Source organism: Rhinoderma darwinii, chromosome 9 (assembly GCF_050947455.1).
Source record: "Rhinoderma darwinii isolate aRhiDar2 chromosome 9, aRhiDar2.hap1, whole genome shotgun sequence".
NCBI lineage: Eukaryota > Metazoa > Chordata > Amphibia > Anura > Rhinodermatidae > Rhinoderma > Rhinoderma darwinii.
In genome coordinates this window covers 26,357,222-26,383,122 of record NC_134695.1, presented here as the reverse complement: position 1 = coordinate 26,383,122, position 25,901 = coordinate 26,357,222, and the positions used below count along the sequence as shown (strand labels likewise).

The following is a 25,901-nucleotide window of genomic DNA, read 5'->3' as shown; positions in this document are numbered from 1 at the left end:
AAGCAAATATGGCACCACTATCTTCCACATCAAGGACCTTCCTCCATATCACATCACATGACCCGTATTAGCCAACAGAATCTCGCAAGTCCTTTATTCTTAGCCTCACTCACATACACACAGTTTTAGACCAGGTTTCCATAACAACCAAGCCATTTTTCTTTACTCAACGTGTTGCTCGCTGTAAACTAACACTACCTATACTGGATTTGAGCCTTCTCATAAATTGAAACCCTTTCATACCAGTCATGCCTCGAAAAACGAACCTGCACTTATACAAAAGACTCCTGTGGCAAAACGCATGGCTGCTTCCCGAGCTGCTGAAATCTCTCAACAGAACCAAGCCCGTGGATGTCAGCAGTCTCATAAATTTAGCCCCTTTCAGACCAGTCATGCCTCCAAAAATGAACCCTGCACTTGGATTTGATTGGATATGTTGGCTTCATATCCATATGAAATTAGGTTTTTAACCACACGCACAAACAACAAACAAATAGATCAGTGTGAAGCCGGGTAACTCTGCCATATTATAAAAGTGAATGTCTGTTTGTCTGAGCTTTTATAGGTATCCAAACGCCTGAGCCATTTGACCCTAAAGTAGGTACATCAGGTGTCAAGGAAGGTTTTCGGAAATGTCCCAACCTTGCCGTTGTTCTCTGTTATCAGCCATTATAGCGAATGTCTGTTTGTCGTCCTCTATAGGCATCCAATCACCTGAAATATTTGACCCCAAATTTGGCACATAGGTACATCGGGTGTTCAGGGAGGTTTTCGTAAAGGTCCCAACCTTGCTGCTGTTCTCTGTTATCAGCCATTATCACATGATCACGAGCCAATGCTATAGAAGCGAATACAGACATTCACTTTTGTAGTAAAGATTTTTTTATCTGGTAGTAGCAGGTAGTGCACTTTACAAGATAATCCTAAATGGGAAGGTACAGGGGAGCGGTTACACATAGCAACCAATCAGATTACTGATGGTCAGGAGGAAAGCTGCATTACTAGTTTCAGAGATTCCTCCTACCCAACTGCAATCTGATCGAATGCGTCCTACTGCTGCTCGAGGTGCTGAAACTCCTCAGCAAACTCGGGCTTTCTCAGCAACAGATCAGATCGTGGCTCTCCGAATCGCAGAGACTCCTGCCCGAACCCAGGCCAGCCAGCAAGCTGATAGAGCACATCATGTTGTTCAGTGTGCTAATGAGTGGGCTTCCATGCATGATGCGGTTTTCAATTATGTTCCAACCATAGTCTATGGCCAACTGGTAATACAACTGCCAATGTTTTTACTCAACAGGATCTGTCACAACCTTATATGACTCAATTTCCTACCAGTTTAGCTGTTAGGCATTTAGGAAGGTAAAATTGAAATAAACAGTGTGTAACTGCCAGGGTATATAGGGCTACTAGTGATTTCCCTGTAAACCAAGAAAATATGAGGGCATGGATTAGACTCCTGGGCACCCTTGGAACAAATCCAATGAACACACAAACAGACCGACACGTTCTACCCGGGCAGCGCCGGGTACTTTTTCTAGTGTGTGTGTGTGTATATATATATATATATATATATATGTGTATACACTGTATGTACAATTATTAGCCAAGTGAGTATTTTGACAATATCATAATTTTTTTATGCATATTTTCCAACTCCGAGCTGTATAGACTTGACTGTTTATTAGATTGAAGCATATCAGGTAATGTGTATTTGTGTAATGAGGGAGGATGTGGCCTAAGGAGATCAAGACCCTATATCAAGGTGTGCAGAATTATTAGGCAGCTTGTTTTCCACTGGCAAACTGGGCCAAAAAAGATATTTCACTGACTCTGAAAAGTAAAAAATTGTTCAAGTCTTTCAGAGGGATGCAGTACTGAAATTGCTAAGAAATTGGGACATAACGCAAATTAACTGCCAAAGATTTGAGAAGATTAAAAGTGAAGCGACCAGGAACCCATTATCCTCCAGTGCGGTCATATTCCAGAACTGCAACCTCCCTGGAGTTCCCAGAAGTACAAGGTGTTCAGTGCTTAGAGACATGGCCAAGGTAAGGAAGCCTAAAACCCGACCACCACGAAACAAGACACATAAGTTGAAACATCTAGACTGGGCCAAGAAATATGTGAAGACCGTTTTTCAAAGGTTTTATGGACTGATGAGATGAGTGGCTCTAGATGGGCCCGTGGCTGGATCAGTAACGGCCACAGAGCTCCACTTCGACTCCACACCAGCAAGGTGGAGGTGGGGTACTGCTATGGGCTGGTATTATTAAAGATGACCTTTTCGTGTTGAAGATGGACTAAAAATTAACTCCCAAACCTACTGCCAGTTTTTAGAAGACCCTTTCATCAAGCAGTGGTACAGGAAAAAGTGGGCATATTTCAAGAAAATCATGATTTTTATTCAAGACAATGTTCCATCGCATGCATCGAAGTACTCCACTGCACGGCTAGCCAGTAAAGGCCTTAAAGATGAAAGAATAATGACACGGCCCCCTTCCTTCTATTGAGAACTTGTGGGTTCTTCTTAATCGGCAGATTTACGGTGAAGGAAAACCGTACACCTGTCTGAACAGTGTCTGGGAGGCTGTGGTTGCTGCTTCACAATAAGTCAACAGATTAAGACACTGACAGACTCCATGGATGGATGGCTTTTGACTGTTATTGAAAAGAAGGGTGGCTATATTGGTCACTTTTTTTTTTTTTTTTTTTTTTTTTTTTTAAATGTCAGAAATGTTTATCTGCAAATTTTGAGTTGTTTGTTTATTATTGTCACTTTAGATGAAAATAAACGAGAGATGGGAAATTTTTCCTTTTTTCTTTTAGTTACATAATAATTCTGCACAATTAGCCCTTATTGACACGACAGTGAAAAACGGCCGTGTGATGGCCGTCCTTTTAACGGCCTTCACATGGCCGTTTTCAGAACAATGATATTCTATGGGTGCATTCACACGGCCGTTTTTTCAACGGCCCGTGAATAATGGCCGTCAAAAAATAGGACGTCCTATTTTTGGGCCGTTTTAACGGCCTGACGGCCCCCATAGAAGTCAATGGATCCGTTTTTAACGGCTGTCAATACATGTAACAACAGTTAAAAACGGATCTGTTACGTGGGGATTGGCAAGGGAACTACTAGTTCTCTTGCTGGCTATCGTTGGCATACTCACTGTTGCAGCGCTTCTTCAGGTAGGCACCATCTACAGGGAGGCTGGTGTGGCACCATCTACAGGGAGGCTGGTGTGGCGCCATCTACAGGGAGGCTGGTGTGGCGCCATCTACAGGGAGGCTGGTGTGGCGCCATCTACAGGGAGGCTGGTGTGGCGCCATCTACAGGGAGGCTGGTGTGACACCATCTACAGGGAGGCTGGTGTGGCACCATCTACAGGGAGGCTGGTGGGGCACCATCTACAGGGAGGCTAGTGGGGCACCATCTACAGGGAGGCTGGTGTGGCACCATCTACAGGGAGGCTGGTGTGGCACCATCTACAGGGAGGCTGGTGTGGCACCATCTACAGGGAGGTGTGTGGCACCATCTACAGGGAGGTGTGTGGCACCAAATACAGGGAGGTGTGTGGCACCATATACAGGAGGTGTGTGGCATCATATACAGGGAGGTGTGTGGCATCATATACAGGGGGGCTGTAAATAGTGTCTAGGTGAATATGTGACCTTCCTTTGGGTGTTTTCAGGGGGCTGGGACAAAAAAAAAACCTGACCAATGAAATTCATCAGTTTTTTTTAACGTCCATGAAAAACTGATGTAAAATGGTTGTCAAACGGCCATTAAAAACGGACAGACAGACTGGAAATGGATGAAAATTTGGAGACAAACTGATGCAAAATGGCCATGAACAACTGACAGTTGATCCGTTTTTAATGGACATTTTTTTTCACTGTCGTGTGAGTGAGCTCTAAGGCTATAGTCACACAACAGTGAAAAATAATGGCCATTAAAAACTGATCAACTGTCAGTTTTTCATGGCCATTTTGCATAAGTGTGTCTCCAAATTTTCATCCATTTCCAGTCCGTCTGTCCATGTTTAAAAAAAACAAACAAATAAAAACGGATTTCATTTGTCAGGCTTTTTTTGTCCCAACCCCCTGAAAACACTCAAAGGAAGGTCGTCGTGATTGTTTCACAGCCCCTCTGTAGATGATGCCACACAGGCCCCCTGTATATGATGCCACACAGGCCCCCTGTATATGATGCCACACAGACCCCCTGTAGATGATGCCACACAGGCCCCCTGTAGATGATGGCACACAGGCCCCCTGTAGATGATGGCACACAGGCCCCCTGTAGATGATGGCACACAGGCCCCCTGTAGATGATGGCACACAGGCCCCCTGTAGATGATGGCACACAGGCCCCCTGTAGATGATGGCACACAGCCCCCTCTGTAGATGATGGCACACACCCCCCCCCTCCCTTTAGTAATCTTCTGGAACTGTCTCTGTAAATTCAGGACAGTCCCGAAACATTCGCTACAGTTGAAAACAATGCCCCCTGTACTAGCGCGACACTACCCTTGTAGTGAGCGCAACAATACCCGACATATAATTCTACCTGAATGCCCTACATACTCACCGATGCAGTGATGTCTACTTCACGTGTGGTCTCTAGTCTCACGGGTTCTGTGAATGCGGCGCGATGACGTCATCTCGTCGCCTTCACAGAACCCGCAAGACTAGAGACCACACCTGAAAGGGACGGCGCTGCATCGGTGAGTATGTGTGATCGTGCCGCCGATAGCGAGCAAGGGAACCAATAGTTCCCTTGCCTCTTGAATTTCCATGTCACAGATCCATTTTTTACGGTTGTTACATGTATTGACCGCCGTTAAAAACATATCCATTGACTTCTATGGGGGCCGTCTGGCCTTTTTGATGGCCATTATTCACGGGCCGTTAAAAAACGGCCGTGTGAATACAGCCATAGAACATCATTGTTCTGAAAACGGCCATGTGACGGCCGTTAAAAGAACGGCCGTCTCCCACTGTCGTGTGAATAAGGCCTAATAGTTGCCCAAGAATTATGCACACACAGATATTCTCCTAAGAAACCCAAAACCTCACTTTTTCTTTCTTACATATTCAGGTTTGAGGTTTATTAACATTTTAGATTGACCGACGGCACTGTAGTTGTTCAATAATAAAATTAATCCTCTAAAATCAAGTTGCATAATAATTGTGCACGCAGTGTGTATGTGTGTATGCGTGTATGTATATATAGTTGCCAGCGGCTCGGACAGCACTAGGCAGTAGTGGGTGCACGAGTAGGGACCGAATCCAATATGTTTAGCAAAAGAAGTACTCGGCAGACCAGATCGGAGTGAAATTATTAATTCATTTTAATTTATATGTCAACATGCATGTGCGATGTTTCGGCCAAGTTATGACCTTCATCAAGCACTAAAGAAATTAAACAAGAGAAATAATACATATACTTCCATACGTATTACGGACACAAGATATATACAGGAAAACGTAAATAAATCATAACAAACGAAAATTTGTAAAAGTATAAAGTTAAAACAAGAAGAACAGAAAACATGCTGTCACTGGAGAAATGTCACGTTAGGAGCAGGTATCAGTGCACGGTTTCACCAACAGGCCAATAGGTATATAGGATATAGGTTTTACAATAGGAACTATTTTGTTTTATCTCAACAGCATATAGTATCTATAGCAGTAATATAGATTACACATGCACTGACCCTTACATAACGTCCTTTCCTACGGCCGATGCACACTGACGTCATCACATGACGCGGGCACGCCTCCCTCGTCGTAGGGATACATGTTGGCGCGAAACAGATCAGTCCCCCAGCGTTCCGCCACAATACCTAAACGCCGAGATCTTGTACAAGTCAGTAAATGCAAACAAAGTAAGCTTACAATTGTTTTGTGTCTGCCCAAGTGACCTGTCCTGTTATAAGTGCAGTATATTTTATACTTACTACTTAGAGGGATTACTCATGACTTCCAGTTCTACATATACCTGGATGTATTGTACACTATGGAGCAGCTTTCCTGGTATATTCCGCATCTGTACCATTGAGTACTTTGATTCATGATCGACTTGTCAATTTTCCTATTTAACTATATTACTGCTATAGATACTATATGCTATTGATATAAAACAACGTTTTACTGTATATGCGTTTTACTGTATGTGTGTCCGTAATACGTATGGAAGTATAATATGTATTATTGCTCTTGTTTAATTTCTTTAGTGCTCGATGAAGGTCATTACTTGGCCGAAACGTCACACATGCATATGGACATAAATTAAAAAGAATTAAGAATTTAACTCCAATCTGGTGTGCCGAGTACTTCTTTTGCTGTATGTACTGTATATATAGTTACATGGTTAGTACGGTTGAAAAAAAGACACATGTTCAACAAATTAATGGGAAAGGGAAGGGAAACATTTCTACACATAGGAGCTAATATTTTTTGTTCTAGGTAATTATCGAAGCCTTTTTTAAAGCCATCTACTGTCCCTGCTGTGACCAGCTCCTGCGGTGACTATTCCATAGATTCATAGTTCTCACAGTAAAGAAGGCTTGTCGCCTCTGCAGGTTGAACCTTTTTTTTCTCCAGATGAAGGGAATGGCCCCTTGTTTTTTGAGGGGGTTTTACATGGAACATGATTTTGCCATATTTTTTTTATGTGCCATTCATATATTTATATAAGTTAATCATGTCTCCCCTTAGTTGTTAAATAGGTTTAATTCTTTTAATCTTTCCTCATAACTTAGATTCTCCATGCCCCTTATTAGCTTCGTTGCTCTTCTTTGTATTTTTTCCAACTCCAGGGCATCCTTTCTATGAACTGGACCCCAGAACTAAACTGCATATTCCTTATGAGGCCTCACTAATGCTTTCCCTGTCCCGCGAGTCCATGCCTCTTTTAATACACGACAATATCTTGCCCTTGAAGCAGCTGATTGACATTGCATGCTGTTATTTCGTTTATGATCTACAAGTACACCCAGATCCTTCTCAACCAGTGACTCCCCCAGTATATCTCCCCCTTGGACATATGATGCATGCAGATTGTTGGTACCCAGATGCATAACTTTATATTTATCTACATTAAACCTAATTTGCCATGTGGATGCCCAAACACTTAGTGTGTTCAAATCAGCTTGGTCTCATCTGCAAAAATAGAAATAGTGCTCTTAATCACATCCTCTATATCATTAATAAATAAGTTGAATAATAGTGGACCCAGGACGGAACCCTGGGGTACACCACTTATAACCGGGGACCATTCAGAGTAGGAATCATTTACCACAACTCTGGGTACGGTCCTTGAGCCAATTCTCAATCCAATTACAAACTATACTTTCTAAACCTATAGTCCTTAATTGAACCATTAGACGTCTATGAGGGACAGTGTCAAATGCCTTTGCAAAGTCCAAAAGCACTAGGCTTCTGCTCACCTCTTCATAAAAACAAATCAGGTTGGTTTGACAACTTCTATCCATAGTAAAACCGTGCTGGCTGTCACTTGCAATACTATTTTTTGTCACATAATCCTGTGTATATAGTCCCTCAATAGCCCCTCAAACATTTTCCCCATGATGGATGTTAACCTTACTAGTCTATAATTACCCAGGGAAGACCTAGGGCACTTTTTGAAAATAGGCTCTACATTTGCCTTGCGCCAGTCCCTTGGCACTATACCAGTCACTAGAGAATCTCTAAATATTATGAAGTGGGGGACAGAAATAACTGAACTAAGCTCTTTTAAGAACTCTAGGGTGTAACCCATCTGGTCCCAGGACCTTGTGTACATTTATTTTATTTAACTTCGCTTGGACCATATGTACATTCAGCCAATTCAGTATATCAACTGATATATTAACAGCACTGGCACCGGCTACATCAGCTGCTCTTCTGTTGTATATACAGAGCTAAAGAACCCATTTAGTAACTCTGTCCATATATGGACACGCGATTTCCGGGGCTTCCCCAGAGCCGGAGTCCCGGGCAGAGCGCTAGTATAGGCTCTGCTCCGGGACTCTGTTGAATCCCCTGACATCGCTGTCCACATATGGACAGCGATGTCTAGGGCTTCCCCAGAGCTGGACAGTGATGTCAGGAGCACAGCTGTAGTCCCACTAATACTACTAGCGCTCTGCCTGGGACTCCAGCTCTGGGGTTGCCCCTGACATCTCTGTCCATATATGAACAGTGATGTCAGGAGCAGAGCTGGAATCCCGGGCAAAGGGCTAGAAGCGACTCTGCTCCGGGACTCTATATATGGACACTGATATCAGGGGCTTCCCCAGAGTTCCAGAGCAGAGCCTATACTAGTGCTCTGCTCTGGGACCCCGGGTCTGGGGTTGCCCCTGACAGCACATTCCGGTCCAGGAGGATCCCCTGACGTCGCTGTGTATGGACAGTGACGTCAGGGGCTCCTCCAGCAGAGTAATCCCTGGTCAAAGCGTCGGCAATGCTCTGGCTAGGGATTCCACTCCCTAGAGGGAGCCCCAATGGAGCTATCTACTGAGGGAGTGTGTGGCACGATCTACAAGGGGTGTGTGGCATTATCTATAGAGGTCACAGTGGCAGCATCTACAGAGGGCACTGTGGGTGTGTGGCAGTATCTACAGAGGACACTGGCATTATCTAGGGGTGTGTAGCAGTATCTACAGAGGGCACTGTGTCCGTATCTACAGAGGGCACTGTGGCAGTATCTATAGAGGTCTCTGTGGCATCTAAAAAAGGGCTGCCCAATCTTGACATCTGTGTGTCTGCCAAACGCTGCCAACTGAGCCGCCGGACTGCATTTAGCGACACTTCAGCTGGAAAACTGGATTGTTGAAATAAGCACGTAGAGAAAACTCACAAATTTACATTAAGTTTAAACCTAGCAGTATTATTATAGTAATGTAGTATTATTATAGTAGTTCAAATAACTAATTGATTAACAATAAATTTGTATTGTATCAAATTTGAAAGTAATGCGGCCCATTTTTTCTATATGTGGCCCACTTACCTGGCCGAGTTTGAGACCCCTGCTTTAGAGCATACATAGACCTAATGTATTATAGTCTAAAGCTTTAGTATAAAAGGTACTGTGCTTACAAAAACATGAAAAAATCTAATTACATGCAAAACCGTTACAAAATGAAAGGGAGAAATAATAGAAAGACCTAAATACTTGCACTCGGTAGAGTCTCTTCTACTTACTTGAGGTTAGGAATGAACAAGGAATACTCACCTCAGACTTTGATCTGACCTCCACAACGTGGATCAGGAATTATTGTCCAAGTCATGTTTTTATGCGTTTTAGTCCTTGGTCCGGGTTTTCAGAGCTGTCCATTAGGTAAATGACATGTTTGTGAAGGGACAGTGAGGTGATAAGGGGAAAGGGCCTTGACTAAAGTAAATCGTCCTTTTATTCACTTCACTGCCATACCTCAGGCTGTATGAGGAGCTCCCAGTTTGCTCATCTTTGAAGCTTGCACAAGTAGGGCCTAGGGGTTAAAGGTGACCTGTCTTCTCCAAGTGACAAGGCCTATATTCTGGTCATTGCCATAATCCAGGACCTCCAGAACTACAAGAAAAATTCCTGGTCACTAGCTCATTCTATTATCACTTTTCAAGAAAAAAAAAAAAACCCTGTTATATATATATATATATATATATATATATATATATATATATATATTACATACATAGCGTATTTTTCGGACTATAAGACGCACTTTTTGACAAGTATAAATTTAGCTAAAAAGTCCCTGCGTCTTATAGTCGGCAGTTAAGAGGCCCAGCTGCGCCAGACCACCTGACTACTTCCTTAACCTTTTACCGACCCATGACGTGCCATCAAGTCATGGAGTGAGGTGGTCGTGATGTTTGGAGCCTGCTCACGCGCAGAGCCCGCTTGATGCACTGCAGGTGTCAGCTGTGTTTTACAGCTGACACGCTGCTCTAACGGCCAGGAACCGCGATCGCGCTGGAATAGATTTGGTGTTTGCAGAACACAGCCGAAAAGGTATGCGCCTAATTTACTAAGATCTGTGCGCCTCTCAATAAATTATGCGCATCCTTCTCCAACTTTCTTAAAGATTTAGACTGGCGTATGAAATGTCTTAATAAATTGCTCTCAATTATTACATTAAGCAGTGCCTAGATTGGAATATAAATAATAATTTGAATAATCATTGTTGCAAGTAGAATTGTAAAAGTGGCGGACATGGCATTTGCCAAATTTAGTATGCGTTTTAGACACTTTTTTTGCACCTTCCTTGACTGTTTTCAAAAGTGGACTACGACGAGTCCTAAAATGCATCAGATTTGTTAACGGCTTGCACCATTTATTTGGCCCTTACTATTTTTTTTTTGTAACTTGTTTTTATTTGGTTTCGACAAATTTTAAGTATAACGAGGAGGGGAGACACAAATCAGCATTCGTATTGAATATCTACCTATCAAGTACGTAATCAGACATCTCCTACTGCGAGATCATCAGATTAGAAAAGTCCAAATATGAGCAGTATAATAGTTAATCAGAAACATATACAAATGATTTAAACATACACATCATAGAGATGAGATCTGCGAATCATTAAGGTAGATATCGACCATGGGGTAAGGGTAGAGGGGCTTAGCTTATAGAGCAAGATGCGCGAGTCACCTATAGGCGAGCAAAAAGGCTCAATCACTAGAATAGTATAGTTTAGGCAATTACACAACCGGTCAACAAAGTGTAATTGGTGGAGCACCAACTACCGACTGTTCAAGATACCATGTTGCACTTACTATTTATCTAAAGTACGCCAGCCATGAGGTTGCATAAAGAAGAGAAAAGTGTCTAACGTTTCTTGCAAGTTGCGCAACATTTATCATTTAGCATGCGCTACTGCGATAAATTTAGAACAGTTTATGCCTGTCTGGTCTAGTTTTGTACTGTTTAACTTTAAGACCGTATTAGTAAACCTCTGCCATGGTGTCTAACATTACAGTATTTTTTATACAACTGAAATCTGTTCATCTGTTTAACTTTTTGTTTTCCATAAAGAACCTTCATTTGATATAGTTGGACGAATCATGCAATATGTGAGCGGAGCCAACAACTCCCAGCAGCTACCAATTGCAGAAGCTATGTTAACCTGCAAACATAAACTGTGAGTAGTCAGAGTTCTGCAAGTAATATCTACTGTTAAGGAATTTTTTTTAGGCTTTGTAATAGTACATATTTCCAGGGAGGCAATAAGTAAAGCAATTTGACACTTGAATCACAAGTCTTGTTTATTGGGAGCTACACACCACTAGTACACCGTGTTCCAAATTATTATGCACATTGGATTTAAATGTCATAAACATTTAATTATTAGTTTTTCAATTAAACTCATGGATGGTATTGTGTCTTAGGGCTCTTTGGATCATTGTAATCAATCTCAGACACCTGTGATAATTAGTTTACCAGGTGTGCCCAATCAAAGGAAAACTACTTAAGAAGGATGTTCCACATTATTAAGCAGGCCACAGGTTTCAAGCAATATGGGAAAGAAAAAGGATCTCTGCTGCCGAAAAGCGTGAAATACTGCAAGACCTTGGACAAGGTATGAAAACATAGGATATTTAAAGAAACCGTAAGCGTGATCATCGTACTGTGAAAAGATTTGTGGCTGATTCAGAGCACAGACGGCTTAGTTCAGATAAAGGCATAATGAGGAAGGTTTCTGCCAGACAAATTAATAGGATTAGGAGAGCAGCTGCTAAAATGCCATTGCAAAGCAGCAAACCGGTATTTGAAGCCGCTGGTGCCTCTGGAGTCCCGCGAACCTCAAGGTGTAGGATCCTCCAGAGGTTTGCAAGTGTGCATAAAGCTATTATTCGGTCACCCCTAAACAATATCAGTATTGTGAGAAACTAGACATGGACCGCACAATCCACAGTATATACGTTGATCTGAGCTATTATTCGGTCACCCCTAAACAATGCTCACAAGCAGAAACGGTTGCAGTGGGCTCAGAAATACATGAAGACTAATTTTCAAACCATGTTGTTTACTGATGAGTACTGTGCAACCCTGGATGGTCAAGATGGCTGGAGTAGTGGATGGTTGGTGAATGGCCACCATGTCCCAACAAGGCTGCGACGTCCGCAAGGAGGTGGCGAAGTCATGTTTTGGGCTGGAATCATGGGAAGAGAGCTGGTAGGCCCCTTTAGGGTCCCTGACGGCGTGAAAATGACCTCTGCAAAGTACGTAGAGTTTATGACTGACCACTTTCTTCCATGGTACAAAAAGAAGAACCGTGCCTTCCGTAGCAAAATTATCTTCATGCATGACAATGCACCATCTCATGCTGCAAAGAATACCTCTGTGTCATTGACTGCTATGGGCATAAAAGGAGAGAAACTCATGGTGTGGCCCCCATGTTCCCCTGACCTCAACCCTATTGAGAACCTTTGGAGCATCCTCAAGCAAAATATCTATGTGGGTGGGAGGCAGTTCACATCAAAACAGAAGCTCTGGGAGGCTATTCTGACATCCTGCAAAGATATTCAAGCAGAAACTGTCCAAATACTCACAAATTCAATGGATGCAAGAATTGTGATGGTGATATCAAAGATGGGGTCCTATGTTAACATGTAACTTGGCCTGCTAAGTTGTTTTTTTTTTATTGAAAGAGCTTTTGATTTCTGTAAATATGACCTCCTGATGCTGCAAATTCAACAAATTACCATTTTAGTTCTCTTTACAACCTTTAAAATGTTTTGATCTCTGTTGTGCATAATAATGTGAAACCGTGCATTTTGAATTTTTTACTTCTAAAAAAAAATCTGTTATCATTAGGAGACTTGTTCAATAAAATTTGCATTATACTCCAACGGTTGATGGCTTGAAGATTATACTGACTGTAATTTGCATCGACTAATTAGGAAAATCAGCGAAAAATAACATCTGCATAATAATTTGAAACGCGGTATATTCAGCCTCATTCCAGTCATTCTATACGCAAGTCCAAAGTTAAAGAGATATACACTTCTCGTCATCACTACCCAAAGTTCCTGGTATTCCAGCCCTGGTTATATATGCACATTTTTCTTTGTCATGGTTTTTATACACAAATTATGTTTTTGGTCCTTTTTCCACATACTGCACAAACTGATTTGATGCAAATGAACAACAGCTTCCAAGTGTACAATTCTGGAGACTAGAATTAAATCCTTAAAGGGGTTTACCGGTTACAACAAGTTATCAACAAGTCCCCTGGATAGGTGATAACTGCTAGATCCCCCGCCAGTCGCCAGAATAGGGTCCCGTGTCCTCCATTTCCCCAGCCACAAGGCCGCTTGCCAGGAGAACTTGATTTGAGCAAGCTTGCAGATTGAGGGGATCTGGGGACACGGGACCCCTGTTCTGGTAATCCGTTATAACCTATCCACTGAACTACTTAAAAAGATCTTAGGATCGGTACCTCCGAGTGTAAATTAGAGTCTATAATCCAGAATCAACAAATGTGTGCTCTGTGCTGTTTATTAGCTTCATTCACTTGCAGACTGCATGTCACGTAGGGTACGTGGACCCACTGGGCCGTACCGCCTTGACCGTATGGCAGCTGGCCAACAGGACCCAGGTCACAGTCTATAGTTCGTATAGTGTACCTGTGGCAGCTCGGACTGTAGTGAGACGGGCTCGGCTGGGACTAGGCAGCAAGCAGACATCAGGCGTGGTGTAGCAGGACAGGCATGTTATACAGCACAGCACGACTTCAGCTCAGCACGGCACTTAATCAGGATAGCACAGTATACAGGATGCAGGAGCAGGGAACACTGGGAAACACTAGGAGACCATTTGCTTAGACAAACTTTGGGTATGACAACAACGCTCAGGCATGGGAGGAAGGGGCTGAGCCCTTCTTAAAGTCCAGGGTACTCATGGGATAATTTTGACATTCACTTCAGGTGCGCGCGCTGGCCCTTTTAAGAGCGGCCACGAGCGTGCACGCGCACCCTACGGGACTCGGCCGAGGTGAGCGCAAGTGAGCGCTGGCGTCTCCTGAGGAGGAGACTGGGGCCAGCGGTCGCAGACCAATGGCTGCGGCCATCAGGAGGTGAGTGAGCCTGAATGCCCGCGGCCATGGACATGACCCTACACACTCAATTCATTTCAATATGGGGCAGGAGGAGGACACTTGAATTACTGCAATGTTTGACTTCATTCCTTCTGATATCTACTGTTGGAGCAGATAGAGAGATATAGTTACAATAACTTGAATATCTTACCAAAACAGAAAGTTACAAGCTGTTTGTAAAATAAGCAGTTTATAGACGTGTACGAACAGGAGAGGAGTGGCAAGTGTATTGTGAACTAGCAGACTTGTAGAACCATTGACTGTGACTGTTGTTGAAGTGCCCCTGTATCATTATATTGATTTAGATTTAGAAGGTAAGACGCAATACGTATTGCATGTCTGAATGTTAGTGAAGTTTTTTCTTTTTTACTGGAGGCACGTATTAACCCCGGGAGGTCACCACTTTTTGGGTGTTGATGCCACAGCAATTTTTGGGGAGGTTTACCATCACTGCATTCAGAGAGCAATAACTTCTTAATTTATCCATCAACGTAGCCATATGAGGGCTTTTTCTTGAGAAACAACTAGTATTTTTTAATGACACTATTTTGGGGTACATATAATATAGTGAAAATAGTTTTTTATAAAAAAAAAATTGGGCGAATAGAAAAAAAAATGGCAATTCCACAATTGTTTTTACAGCGTTCACTGTGCGATATCCATGGTGTGTTAACCTTATTTTTCTGGTCAATACAATTCCAAATGCACATAGCTTTTTTTTATGTTTTATTAATTTTGCACAAATAGCAAAATAAAAAAACAAAAATATTTTTCTCATGAATCATTGTGGGACACAGAACCACAGGTATATGCTTCTGTTACTACGAGGCGACTCTATGCCCACGCAGGCCATACCCATCCTACAGACCTTGGCTAATTCTGTTTATAGCCTAGTGTCGTAGGAGGCAGACACAACCTGATACTCGGGTCTGCTGCTATTTTTTATTTTAGTTTTATTTATTTTCTTTCCTTAGCTGCAGGATGGTTTTCAGTCTGTTTAAAGTCTATGTCAACCCCTACGGGTGTCGGGAAACCAGGCAGTCCCCTGCTTTCTTTCTCCCTTTATGCCAGTCACCAAACCTATATTTTCTGCTTCTGCAAACATAGTGCCAGTACCCCACTATATGTGCGAGGTTACTGACGTGACCCTGCGTACACTCCAAGACGCCTGAGGATAAGCATATTGCCCTCCCCTTTATTTCTATTCTACAAGTAGCTATCTGCGGTAAGTAATGGAAGTCTCCTTTCTCGAGGGGCTTTCTTTTTATTGGGAGTGATTCTTCTCTAGGGCTGTTTTCTGGGCTTCTAGCCTATCCTTCTGGGGCTTTGTCATTTGTTTTTGCCGTTTTTGCCTCTCTGCTCCTCCTCCCATTAAAGACTAGATCCAGGAGAGTGGTCTCCCCACCTAGGGTATTTCAACAACTGTGCCAGAAATGGGGCTACCCTTCATGTGGATCTCTTTGTGTACCGTCTTAACTACAGGATTTCGACCTATGTGGACAGTGGGTCCCAGGGCAAAGTGGTGCCCGATGATATTACCAGTGTTCCTTCATCATCTCCATTGTGATCACACATCACATCACAATCACACATGATCAAATACACAGTGTAACTGCTCACCAATTGCCTGATTACGGCAATGAACCAAGCACCAGCACAACCTGCTCTGACAGAATGACCACCACAAGGGCAGTATTTGGAACAGTTCCCCTTACAGTTTTGGCACCTATTTTGAACTTTACCCTACCTGTCCTGGACGCAACAAAAGTAAATTTTCTTCAATAAACTGCCTGTGACGAACCCCACTGGATTGCCCAGTTACTATTCCAAGACCTTGTACCATTTGATGTGTACAAGTCTTGGACTCGTACAGTAAACTGTGATGGTTCAAGTGGTAAACAGGCGTTTCCAGAACTATTGCATTTAAGTTTTCTGGCAACGCAGAAATGTTTCTTGTTCAGGACAGACATTGCCAAAAAGTTTAAGGACACTATAAATGGTCTGCTGAGGATGCCCTGAGCCAGAAGATGGTAACAACCAAGAGCAGTCATCCACAAAATTGCAATTGTGCAACAGTATTGTATAATACAGTACAGTGCATATGTATGATAATGTACAGTAGTTATTTATCATTTATTTTTAAGAATAACCGTTTTCATGTTCATAAAATCTTATTTTTGTTTCTCACTGTTATGTTTGAATTGTTTATAGTACCTATCTATAGTATCTATTTTTATCACTTATCAGTTCTTGCATAGAGTACTGTACCTCAGCATAAAAAGATGCTTGTTTAATAAACAATGTATTTAATTTCCTGTACATGGACTGTTTATTCCAAATTACAGTAGGGAAATGGGTACGGTATTGGCTTTTGGTGTACTGTACTGTAGATGACCAGGCTGGTCTACTATTGGTTACATGGGTGCGAGAGAGAACTGTTCAGTATTATCTGTGAGCCAATAAACCCATCAGCATAGGCCAAAGTTTATTATGTGATGCCCAATATTCACATACATAGATATTTATACAGTACTTAGCCAAGCACAGCCCGTACGCTTCCCTGGCAGCTGTGTCGGCGATTGCAGTTCCCGTCCAATTCAAGTGAATGAGACCAGAGCTAGAATCCCCTACATAACAGCTACTGTATGGAAAGCGTACTGTACGGGCTGTGCCTTGCAAACTACTGTATTAGAGTACAGGCACCATTGAGACCTCCGTATAGTGGGTTAGAAGGGGGATAGGGAAACAGTCAGTGTAGGAATGGTACAGTATGGCCGCTGGCGCTTCTCTGCATAGTGGGTTAGAAGGGGGATAGGGAAACTCAGTGTAGGAATAATACAGTATGGCCGCCGGCGCTTCTCCATATAGTGGGTTAGAAGGGGGATAGGGAAACTGTCAGTGTAGGAATAGTATGGCCGCCGGTGCTTCTCCGTATACTGGGTTAGCAGGGGTATAGGGAAACTGTCCGTGTATGAATAGTATGGCCGCCGGCGCTTCTCTGTATAGTGGGTTAGAAGGGGGATAGGGAAACTGTCAGTATATGAATAATATGGTCGTCAACGCTTCTCTGTGTAGTGGGTTAGAAGGGGTAATGTATATGGAAAGAGTCAGTGATGGATCATCTGGTTACAAATGGTATTAATAGCTTTCTTATGAATAGTTGGTAACATGGGGCACAGGAGACCTGGTCAAATGGGTAGCGGAGCCAATGCTGCTGCCTTTTTAAGTCTGACAGTGGTTTTATGCGTGTTGGGGGACCAGGCCGGACAGGTAGTGGATCCACTGTTGACTCCTGACAGTGGGCTGTAATGCTTTTTTTTGGGGTCCGCTCACATTCAGTACTGTACATGTATAGTACAGTACTACAATGTAGTGCGACCGATGTAAATGGGCAATGCTGCCTGGTGCGTGCCTTCTTCCCTCTAATTTTAGTGTGCCATATTTGGGTTCTGTCCAATGTTTATATAGCCAACAAGACAAATGTTCTGATTGACTGAAGGAGTCACAAGGTCTTCAGTGGCCAATGAAAAATAACTGTCACAAGATTAATAGAAAGCGGATAGAATGTATCCGTTCAATAATTGAGAATTAAACGAGAGTGATGTTTGATTGGTCCCTGAAGACCATGTGACTCCTTCAGCCAATCAGAACATGTGACTGGCGGATATATAATCATTGGACAGTACCCAAAAATGGCAGTCTAAAATTAGAGGGAAGCAGGCACGCTCCAGGCTGATTTTTTTTTAGATGGCAGGAAACTGTCAGCGTATAAATAGTATGGCTGCCAGCGCTTCTCTGTATAGTGAGTTAGAAGGGGGATAGGGAAACTGTCAGTGTAGGAATAGTATGGCCGCCAGCGCTTCTCTGTATAGTGGGTTAGAAGGGGAATAGGGAAACTGTCAGTGTAGGAATAGTATGGCAATCTAAAAAAACTCGGCCTGGTGCATACCTGCTTCCCTTTAATTTTAGCCTGCCATTTTTGGGTTCTGTCCAATGATTATATATACGCCAGTCAAATGTTCTGTTCTCCGTGTTTCTTAAACTAACCACAGCGAATTACTGTGTCGGGCTAGCGCGTTAAGCCAGTCAACATAACGAAGGCTACATCTGTACAATATTTAAGATATCCACTAATTAGGAAGACCCTAGGTACCACCATATGTATAAGTCATAACCAGCACTACACCTAAGACCAAATTAGTTATATGGAACCAAAATCCCGAAGTAGGTGATCCTGATTACATGTTCCAACGCCTCATATCAACCTGACCAAAAATACAGGGAAATTAAATATACAGAATAAGTATCAACCTTTTATTATAATAAAAAAATAATATACACGGGGAATATTGTAAAACTTTAATGTCGATTTTTAACGTAGATTTCAAAGTGACTGTAGTGTAGAGTGTTTAAAGACAGCAGTGGTTTAAAAAGCAAAAACACATTATTATCAGGTATTGGTACATTTTCCTTAAATTACCATTTCCTACACAAGGATGCGGGGAGGGGGGGTGGGTGTGAGTGCCCAGTAGGGTATTGCAGTGCAAGCAACACTCCTAAACAACTCCAATAAGTTTAAAGTCAACGTTGAGCCCATTAGGCCTCAATGTGTTAAGCCAATATATCTATTCTAGCTCTATTAAGGATCCTAGTCCTGTCGCCTCTATGTAAGGAGGTTACATGGTCAATAATCCTTTAATTGTCTTTCTGTATGTTTCAATTCTGTAATATGCCTGGACACCAGTAGATTCATCCGTTTTTTGCGAATTGTATATATAGTTACAGGGACAGATCAGCATATAAATAACATATGTACTCTCATAAGTGAGGAAATATTTGATTTTAAATTCCTCTGAAGTAATAGGATGCAGAAATTTTTAAACTTTTAACATTTGTCGAAAAACATGGGTAACACCCTTTACAGACATGTCCTGAAATTGTGGTTTGCACCAGAGTTTTAAATGAGCCTACATCGGAAGACACAATTCGATCTAACCCCTTAATGACCAGCCTATTTTGGACCTTAATAACCAAGCTATTTTTTACGTTTTTCAATCGTCGCATTCCAAGAGCTATAACCTTTTTATTTTTGCGTCGACATAGCTGTATAAGGTCTTGTTTTTTGCGGGACAAGTTGTATTTTTTAATAGCACCATTTTTTTTTTTTTAAACTCGTTTTATTAAAAGTAACTGTCAGAGTCAAACCATCACATACATCAGTAGAACATTACACATTCAATAGTACATATGTCAGAAGAATCAATTTATACAAAGGGAATACTCGCAGGTATTCATCATAATAACCCATGGTTCGCAGACCACTCACACATACTACAGGATTCTCAATTCCAACCAACCCGGCTTTTATTACATTACATCATGAGAATAGAAATACTCCCACACTTCAATATTCTATCACCTCGCTCCAATCTTCTTATATTTCCTACCCTGGAGCACCTGGACATGTCATTCTTCCTAGTCTTTTACCCTCTCCCACCCCCCGCTTGTGCCAGATCAGCTGTCAGCCCTTGGACTGTGCAGTGAGTGAGACTCGATGAGCACCAACCATCCCAGATCAAATTAAATTTGGCCGCCTTGCCCCGATGTTTGTACACTATTTTCTCAAATGGAAGCATGTCATTAACCATTTTGCGCCATTGCGCTACTGTCGGGGATCTATCCGCCATCCATCTCATGGCCACCGCCTTTCTTGCCATAAACAGTGTTTCTCTGAGGAAAATCTTCTCATATAATGACCATTGCTCCTCATTTAACAGTCCCAGTAAACATATCTCAGGCCTGCAAGTTATCGTCCTCCCCATCACTGCCATTAATAATGTAACCACCTCCTCCCAAAAGCAACGAATCCGATGACAACCCCACATTAAGTGTATAAAGTCTGCCCTCATCTCTCCACACCTATGACATTGTGAGGACTCCATTCTTCCCATACGATGCAGCTTTACAGGTGTTAAATAACATTGGTGTATGATGTACAGTTGCACTAGTTTATTATTTGCAGCTGGTGAAACCAGCAGATGGGAGCCCTGCGCTTCCCTCCATTCCTCTGCTGTGAGTTGTGGAATTAACGCACGCCACTTATCCTCCACCCCCAGGGGCTCCATTCGCATCTTAGCCTCCATTAGATAAGAATAAATTTGGGAGACAACGCCCCTTGTAAACGGCGTGCTCAGCCTCACCACTAGGTCACAACTGGAATGAGTCACGGAGTTCACTGGGAATTGTGCTAATAGAGCATGGTACAGCTGTATGCAGTATAATTCATCCCCTGGCGGTATATTAAATGCCGCCCGAATCTCACTCACCGTCATTACCACCCCTTCTTCCGTTAGCAATTGTGATAGAGCGACTACCTCTCTAGCTGACCAGTAACTCTTCCCTACCAATCCGTGCAAATGGGGAAAGCTCGGATTATCCCATAGCGGGCTCTCCGCCACCACCCCCACATATCCCAGTATATCTTTAGCCTGTTGCCAGACTCGTCTCGCCAGCTTATGTAAGGGTAACAGGGAGCGGTGTCTAAAATCATGCGGCTCCAGTATCGGCCACAGATTTTTCAAACCCAGTACCCGAGCGAGATGATTCTCCGCATTAGTCTCTAGGGGGGGGGAGACCCATGAAATCAAGTATCTGAGCTGCCCCGCCAAATAATATAGAAAAACATCCGGTAACGCAGCCCCAGCCTCGTCTTTAGGTCTTTGTAAAATCGACAGCTTGAGCTTAGATCTCCCCCCCCCCACACAAACGGCGCGAACATTGAATTTATTAGTTTAAAGAGCTTTTTAGGCACCAACACATCCATGTGCTCCAACACATACAAGAACTTTGGCATCACTATCATTTTTATTAAATTAACGCGCCCTGCTACTGATAAAGGCAGGCCCTTCCACACCTGTAGTTTGTCCCTTAGATACGTGACCAAGGGTGCTACATTTAACCCATACGATTTAGAGCTATCTCTAGCAATATTAATCCCTAGGTATTTGAACTCTGATCTTACCGGCAGTCCGCCAAACTGGGTACCCCATCCACAATTATCCTGTCTCAATGGCATCAGATACGATTTAGACCAGTTAATTAGTAGCCCTGAGTACCTTCCAAAATCGTTAATGAGGGAAATAGCCCTGGGGAGGGTTGCATTGGGGTTCGCCATGAACAACGCCATATCGTCCGCATATAATCCTATCCGGTCCTCTCTGTCTCCTATTCTAATTCCCATATATGCAGGATCCTTCCTGATGTTAATAGCCAATGGCTCAATGGCCAAAGCGAAGAGAAGTGGTGAAAGTGGGCACCCCTGCCTCGTGCCCCTATGGAGGCCAAAGGAAGGGGACAGGGCCCCATTCACCAACACCTGCGCTCGAGGAGCTTTATACAACAAGGAGACCCATTTAATAAATCTCTCCCCAAACCCAAATCTTCGCAACACTGCCAGCAGATAAGGCCATTCTACCGAGTCAAATGCTTTCGCCGCATCCAGAGATGCCACCGCCCAGTCCTGCTGCTCCTCCCATCCAATCTGCGTCACCACCTGTACCCGCCTAATATTTTCTGAGGTGGACTTGCCAGGTATAAAACCGCACTGGTCTGAATGGATGATCTCTTTTATCACTCTGCATAGTCTACTAGCTAACATCTTAGTCAAGATTTTGTAATCTACTGTCAGCAGCGAGATCGGTCTATATGAACTACATTCTTCCGGCTTTTTGTCTGGTTTTAGCAACACTATTATGGTGGCGTCACACATGGACTCCGGGAGAGCGGAGTTCCTATAGCTGTGTTCAAACAGGGCCAGCAATTGGGGGGCCAGCAGCTCTCCATATTGTAAATATACCTCCAGAGGAATACCATCCGGCCCTGAAGCCTTCCCCTTGGCCAACGAAGCCATTCCTTCCATAATCTCATCTAACGTAAATGGAGCCTCAAGCGATGCCATCCCCTCCGTTGTCAATGTGGGGAACCTCGTTCCATCCAAGTATCTCTCCATCTCCTCCATTCTATAATCAACTTTTGATGCATACAGCTGATCATAAAACTGTGTAAATTGCTCGAGAATCTCTCCCGGGGAGGTGTACATCTCATCTCCAGGCCCCGCAATGCCCATCACCGGGGGGGATCTAGAACTGTTCCGTACCATTTGTGCCAGGATTTTACCCGACTGATTGCCCAATTCAAAATGTGATTGTTTGCTAAAAAATAAGCTACGCGATGTCTTATCCCTCAGGATCTGTAAATATTGCCTACCCAGATTCAGCCAAGCATTTCGGTTAACCGGCGTGGGATCCTGAACAAATACCCCTTCCGCCTGTGAACATTGATATGCCATATTCTCCTCCTGCATGGCGGCTGCCCGTTTTACATAGGATATGGAGGATCGGAGACACCCCCTTAAATAGGCCTTAAGAGTATCCCACACCAATGACCGATTCTCCATCTGAGCATGTGCTTCTATAAATATTGATAACTGATCCGGTATGCGATCATTCTGTTGGATGAGCTGAAGCCAAAACGGGTGTATCTTACCCATTCCCCTTCTGCCCACCTGCGGCCTTTTTAATGTCAATAAGATCGGACTATGATCCGAGATCCCCCTCGGTAAATGATCCACTGTTTCTATCTCCAGGAAAACCGCATGTGATCCAAATATATAGTCGATTCTGGACAATGCATTGTACTGCAGGGTGTGACATGTAAATTCTCTAACCCCTTCATGTGTCGCCCTCCATAGGTCTATCCATCCCATTTCTTTTGCCAACATGCTCAACTGAGTGGGTCTACACGGGCCTCTACTCCCATTCCCCTGCAGTCTATCCATATCTGGGTCCATAACCAAGTTGAGGTCCCCCATCATGATCACTCGAACCCCCGGGTAAGCTGCTACAAATCGGACTGCCTCCTGAATTACTGCCAATGAGGCTGGTGGAGGATTATACACCCCCAGAATCACATATGGGCATTCATCCATAACCGCATGTAGAAAAATGTACCGCCCCTCCGGGTCTACATTGGATTGCAGCAATTTCCATCGAAGCTCTGCATGTACTAAGATGGCCACCCCCCTGGAGTGCGAAGTGTGCGAAGCATGACCCGCCCATTGTACCCAGGGCTTATTCAACTGCGCCACAGTGTCCGGTGTCATGTGTGTTTCCTGTAGACACGTTATATGTGGACGTTGTCCCCGAACAGCAGCAAATATCATATGCCTCTTTTCAGCAGACCCCATTCCCCGGACATTCCAGGACATTAACCGTAATCCTGCCATTTCATGTTGTTAACACTCATTGAAGCCCCATTGTCCTTGATTCTATCAACCAACCCCTGAGTAACAATTATCCCATTCCCGTATGCATTCCCCTCCATGTCTCGTATGTGTGCAATATCAAAGCCTTGTTCTGTAGCTATGTGAGTTGACTCAATATCCTCCATAACATTTCCATAAACAAACATTGCTCAACAGGAGCTAACCTTTGTAGCCTATACTCTAGGGGGTAGTTTCTACGGCTAGCGTGTTTCTGCCGCAAATACACTATCTGTATGAGTGTAGCGCCCCCCCGAGCCAGCATCCCCAGGTACTTATAGACACATTCTTAATACCTGACGTATAATATCAGTCCCCCATATCTTCCAATTAGAACATATACGGATGTTACTATGGGGCTTGAACTGCCAACCTTATAACATGGGCCTCATGCCCCCCATAACAATTTGCAGATAATATAGTACATCATCACATCATTATCTTAGAAGGATACTTTCAGCTGGAACGTCTGTACTATAAGCAATATGGGGTATCCATGAGTTCCATATGTCAGACATAACTTCCATCCTGCACAGCCACAGCACTCATCTTCGGGGAGATTGCCTATGCTTTCTCGTAATCCATTCTTCCGCCTCATTTGGATTCGTAAAAAATATGGCTCTGTCTCCATCCACAACCCGCAATCTAGCCGGATATGCCATCGAATAAGGAATCTGCAAGTCTCGTAGTCGGCGCTTGATAGGGACATAGGATGCCCTCTGTCTCTGCAAATCAGGAGAAAAATCCGGATATATGGACACAGAAGCATTTCCAAATCGAATCCCTCCGGCCTTCCGCGCTTCCATCAGCACCGTATCCCGATCTTTACAGTTCAGCATCCGAGCAAGCAGAGGTCTTGGGGGAGCACCCGGAGGTGGTAATCGTGCCGGGACCCTGTGCGCCCTTTCTACCGCATACGCCAGCGAGAATGGTGCATCCGGAAAGATTTCCTTCAGCCATTTTTCCACAAACTCTCCCGATCTCTGCCCCTCTGCCCTCTCCGGCAGCCCCACAATGCGGAGATTATTACGGCGCGATCTATTTTCCAGATCGTCGGCTTTCTGGCGCCACAAATCCACTTTACGGTGCAGATCCTGTATAGCCGCCGGCATATTAGCAGTGAGATCTTCCAAGGCCGAAATCCTGCCCTCTGTCTCCGTCACTCTTTCCCGCACATTTTGCAGGTCCTGCCTCAATAGGCCCACGTCCACTCTCACCTCATCTATCTTCGCCGTGAGTGTCGTACGTGTCTCAAGGATGGCTGTCAGGAGCTTATCCGATGCCTCCTGCAACGTGAGTCCCGCATCCCGTTCAGAGGGAGCTGATGTGGATGTCCCTGCCATTGCCGCGGCCTGCCCAGCAGAACACTCGCCGGCGCCATCTTGGATTACCACGCGGGCATAGGATTTCAGTTTTTCCGCCGCATTCATCGCTTTAGGTGGGCTCATCTTTTTTTTGGAAGATGTCCTTCCCTTCCGACGTAGCTGGTAAGGAATTTTGGCAACTTTCACGGATTACAGTACCGTCAGGAGGATATAATGCAGGATGCCAGCCCGGAGCTATCGCCACACACGTCCTCTCACATCAGTAGCTGGCCACGCCCCCTAATAGCACCATTTTTAGGTACATATTATTTATTGATTAACTTTTATTAACTTTTTTTTGGGGGGGGAATAGAAAAAAATCTGAAATTTCGCCACTTTTTTTTGCGTCCTAAATCTACGCCGTTTACGTGTGGTATAAATAACACAATAACTTTATTCAGCGGGTTGTTACGATTGCAACGATACCAAATTTGTATAGTTTTTGTATGTTTTACTACTTTTACACAGTAAAAACGCTTTTTTTTCAAAATTATTTGTTTTTGTGTCTCCATATTTGAAGAGCCATAAAGTTTTTATTTTTTCGCTGATGCGGTTGTATGAGGGCTTTTTTTTTGCGGGACGACTTGTAGTTTTTATTGGTACCATTTTGGAGTAGATGCGACTTTTTGATCACTTTTTATCACATTTTTTTTAAGTCAGTATTCACAGAAAACAGCAATTTTTCCATAGTTTTTTTATTAATTTTTTTACGGCGTTCACCGTGCGGGTTAAATAATGTAATAGATTTATAGTCGGGGTCATTACGGACGCGGCGATACCAAATATGTGTAACTTTTTAACTTTATTTTGTTTTTTTAATAGTAAAGCATTTTGTAAGGGGAAAAGCTGGGTTTTTCATTTTTTCTCACATTTTTTTTTTATTAACTTTATTAAACTTTTTTTCACTTTTTTACTAGTCCCATTAGGGGACTATAATATGCGATTCTGCGATCGCATTTATAATACACTGCAATACTTTTGTATTGCAGTGTATTACTGCCTGTCCGTTTAACACGGACAGGCATCTGCTAGGTCATGCATGCGGCATGATCTAGCAGGCATTCGCTCCAGGCAGACCTGGGGGCCTTTATTAGACCCCCGGCTGCCATT

At 43.4% G+C, this 25,901-nt stretch overlaps 1 protein-coding gene across 3 annotated transcripts in view; it reads left to right on the top strand.

Annotated features, from left to right (window-relative positions):
* Positions 1-25,901, top strand: part of PACS1 (phosphofurin acidic cluster sorting protein 1) — a 169,750-nt gene that overhangs the window by 93,852 nt on the left and 49,997 nt on the right. For all 3 annotated transcript variants that reach the window (XM_075837401.1, XM_075837400.1, XM_075837399.1), the window contains one exon: positions 11,045-11,150. In XM_075837401.1, coding sequence (XP_075693516.1) covers positions 11,045-11,150 — 106 coding nt within the window. The remainder of the gene's footprint in view (positions 1-11,044; positions 11,151-25,901) is intronic.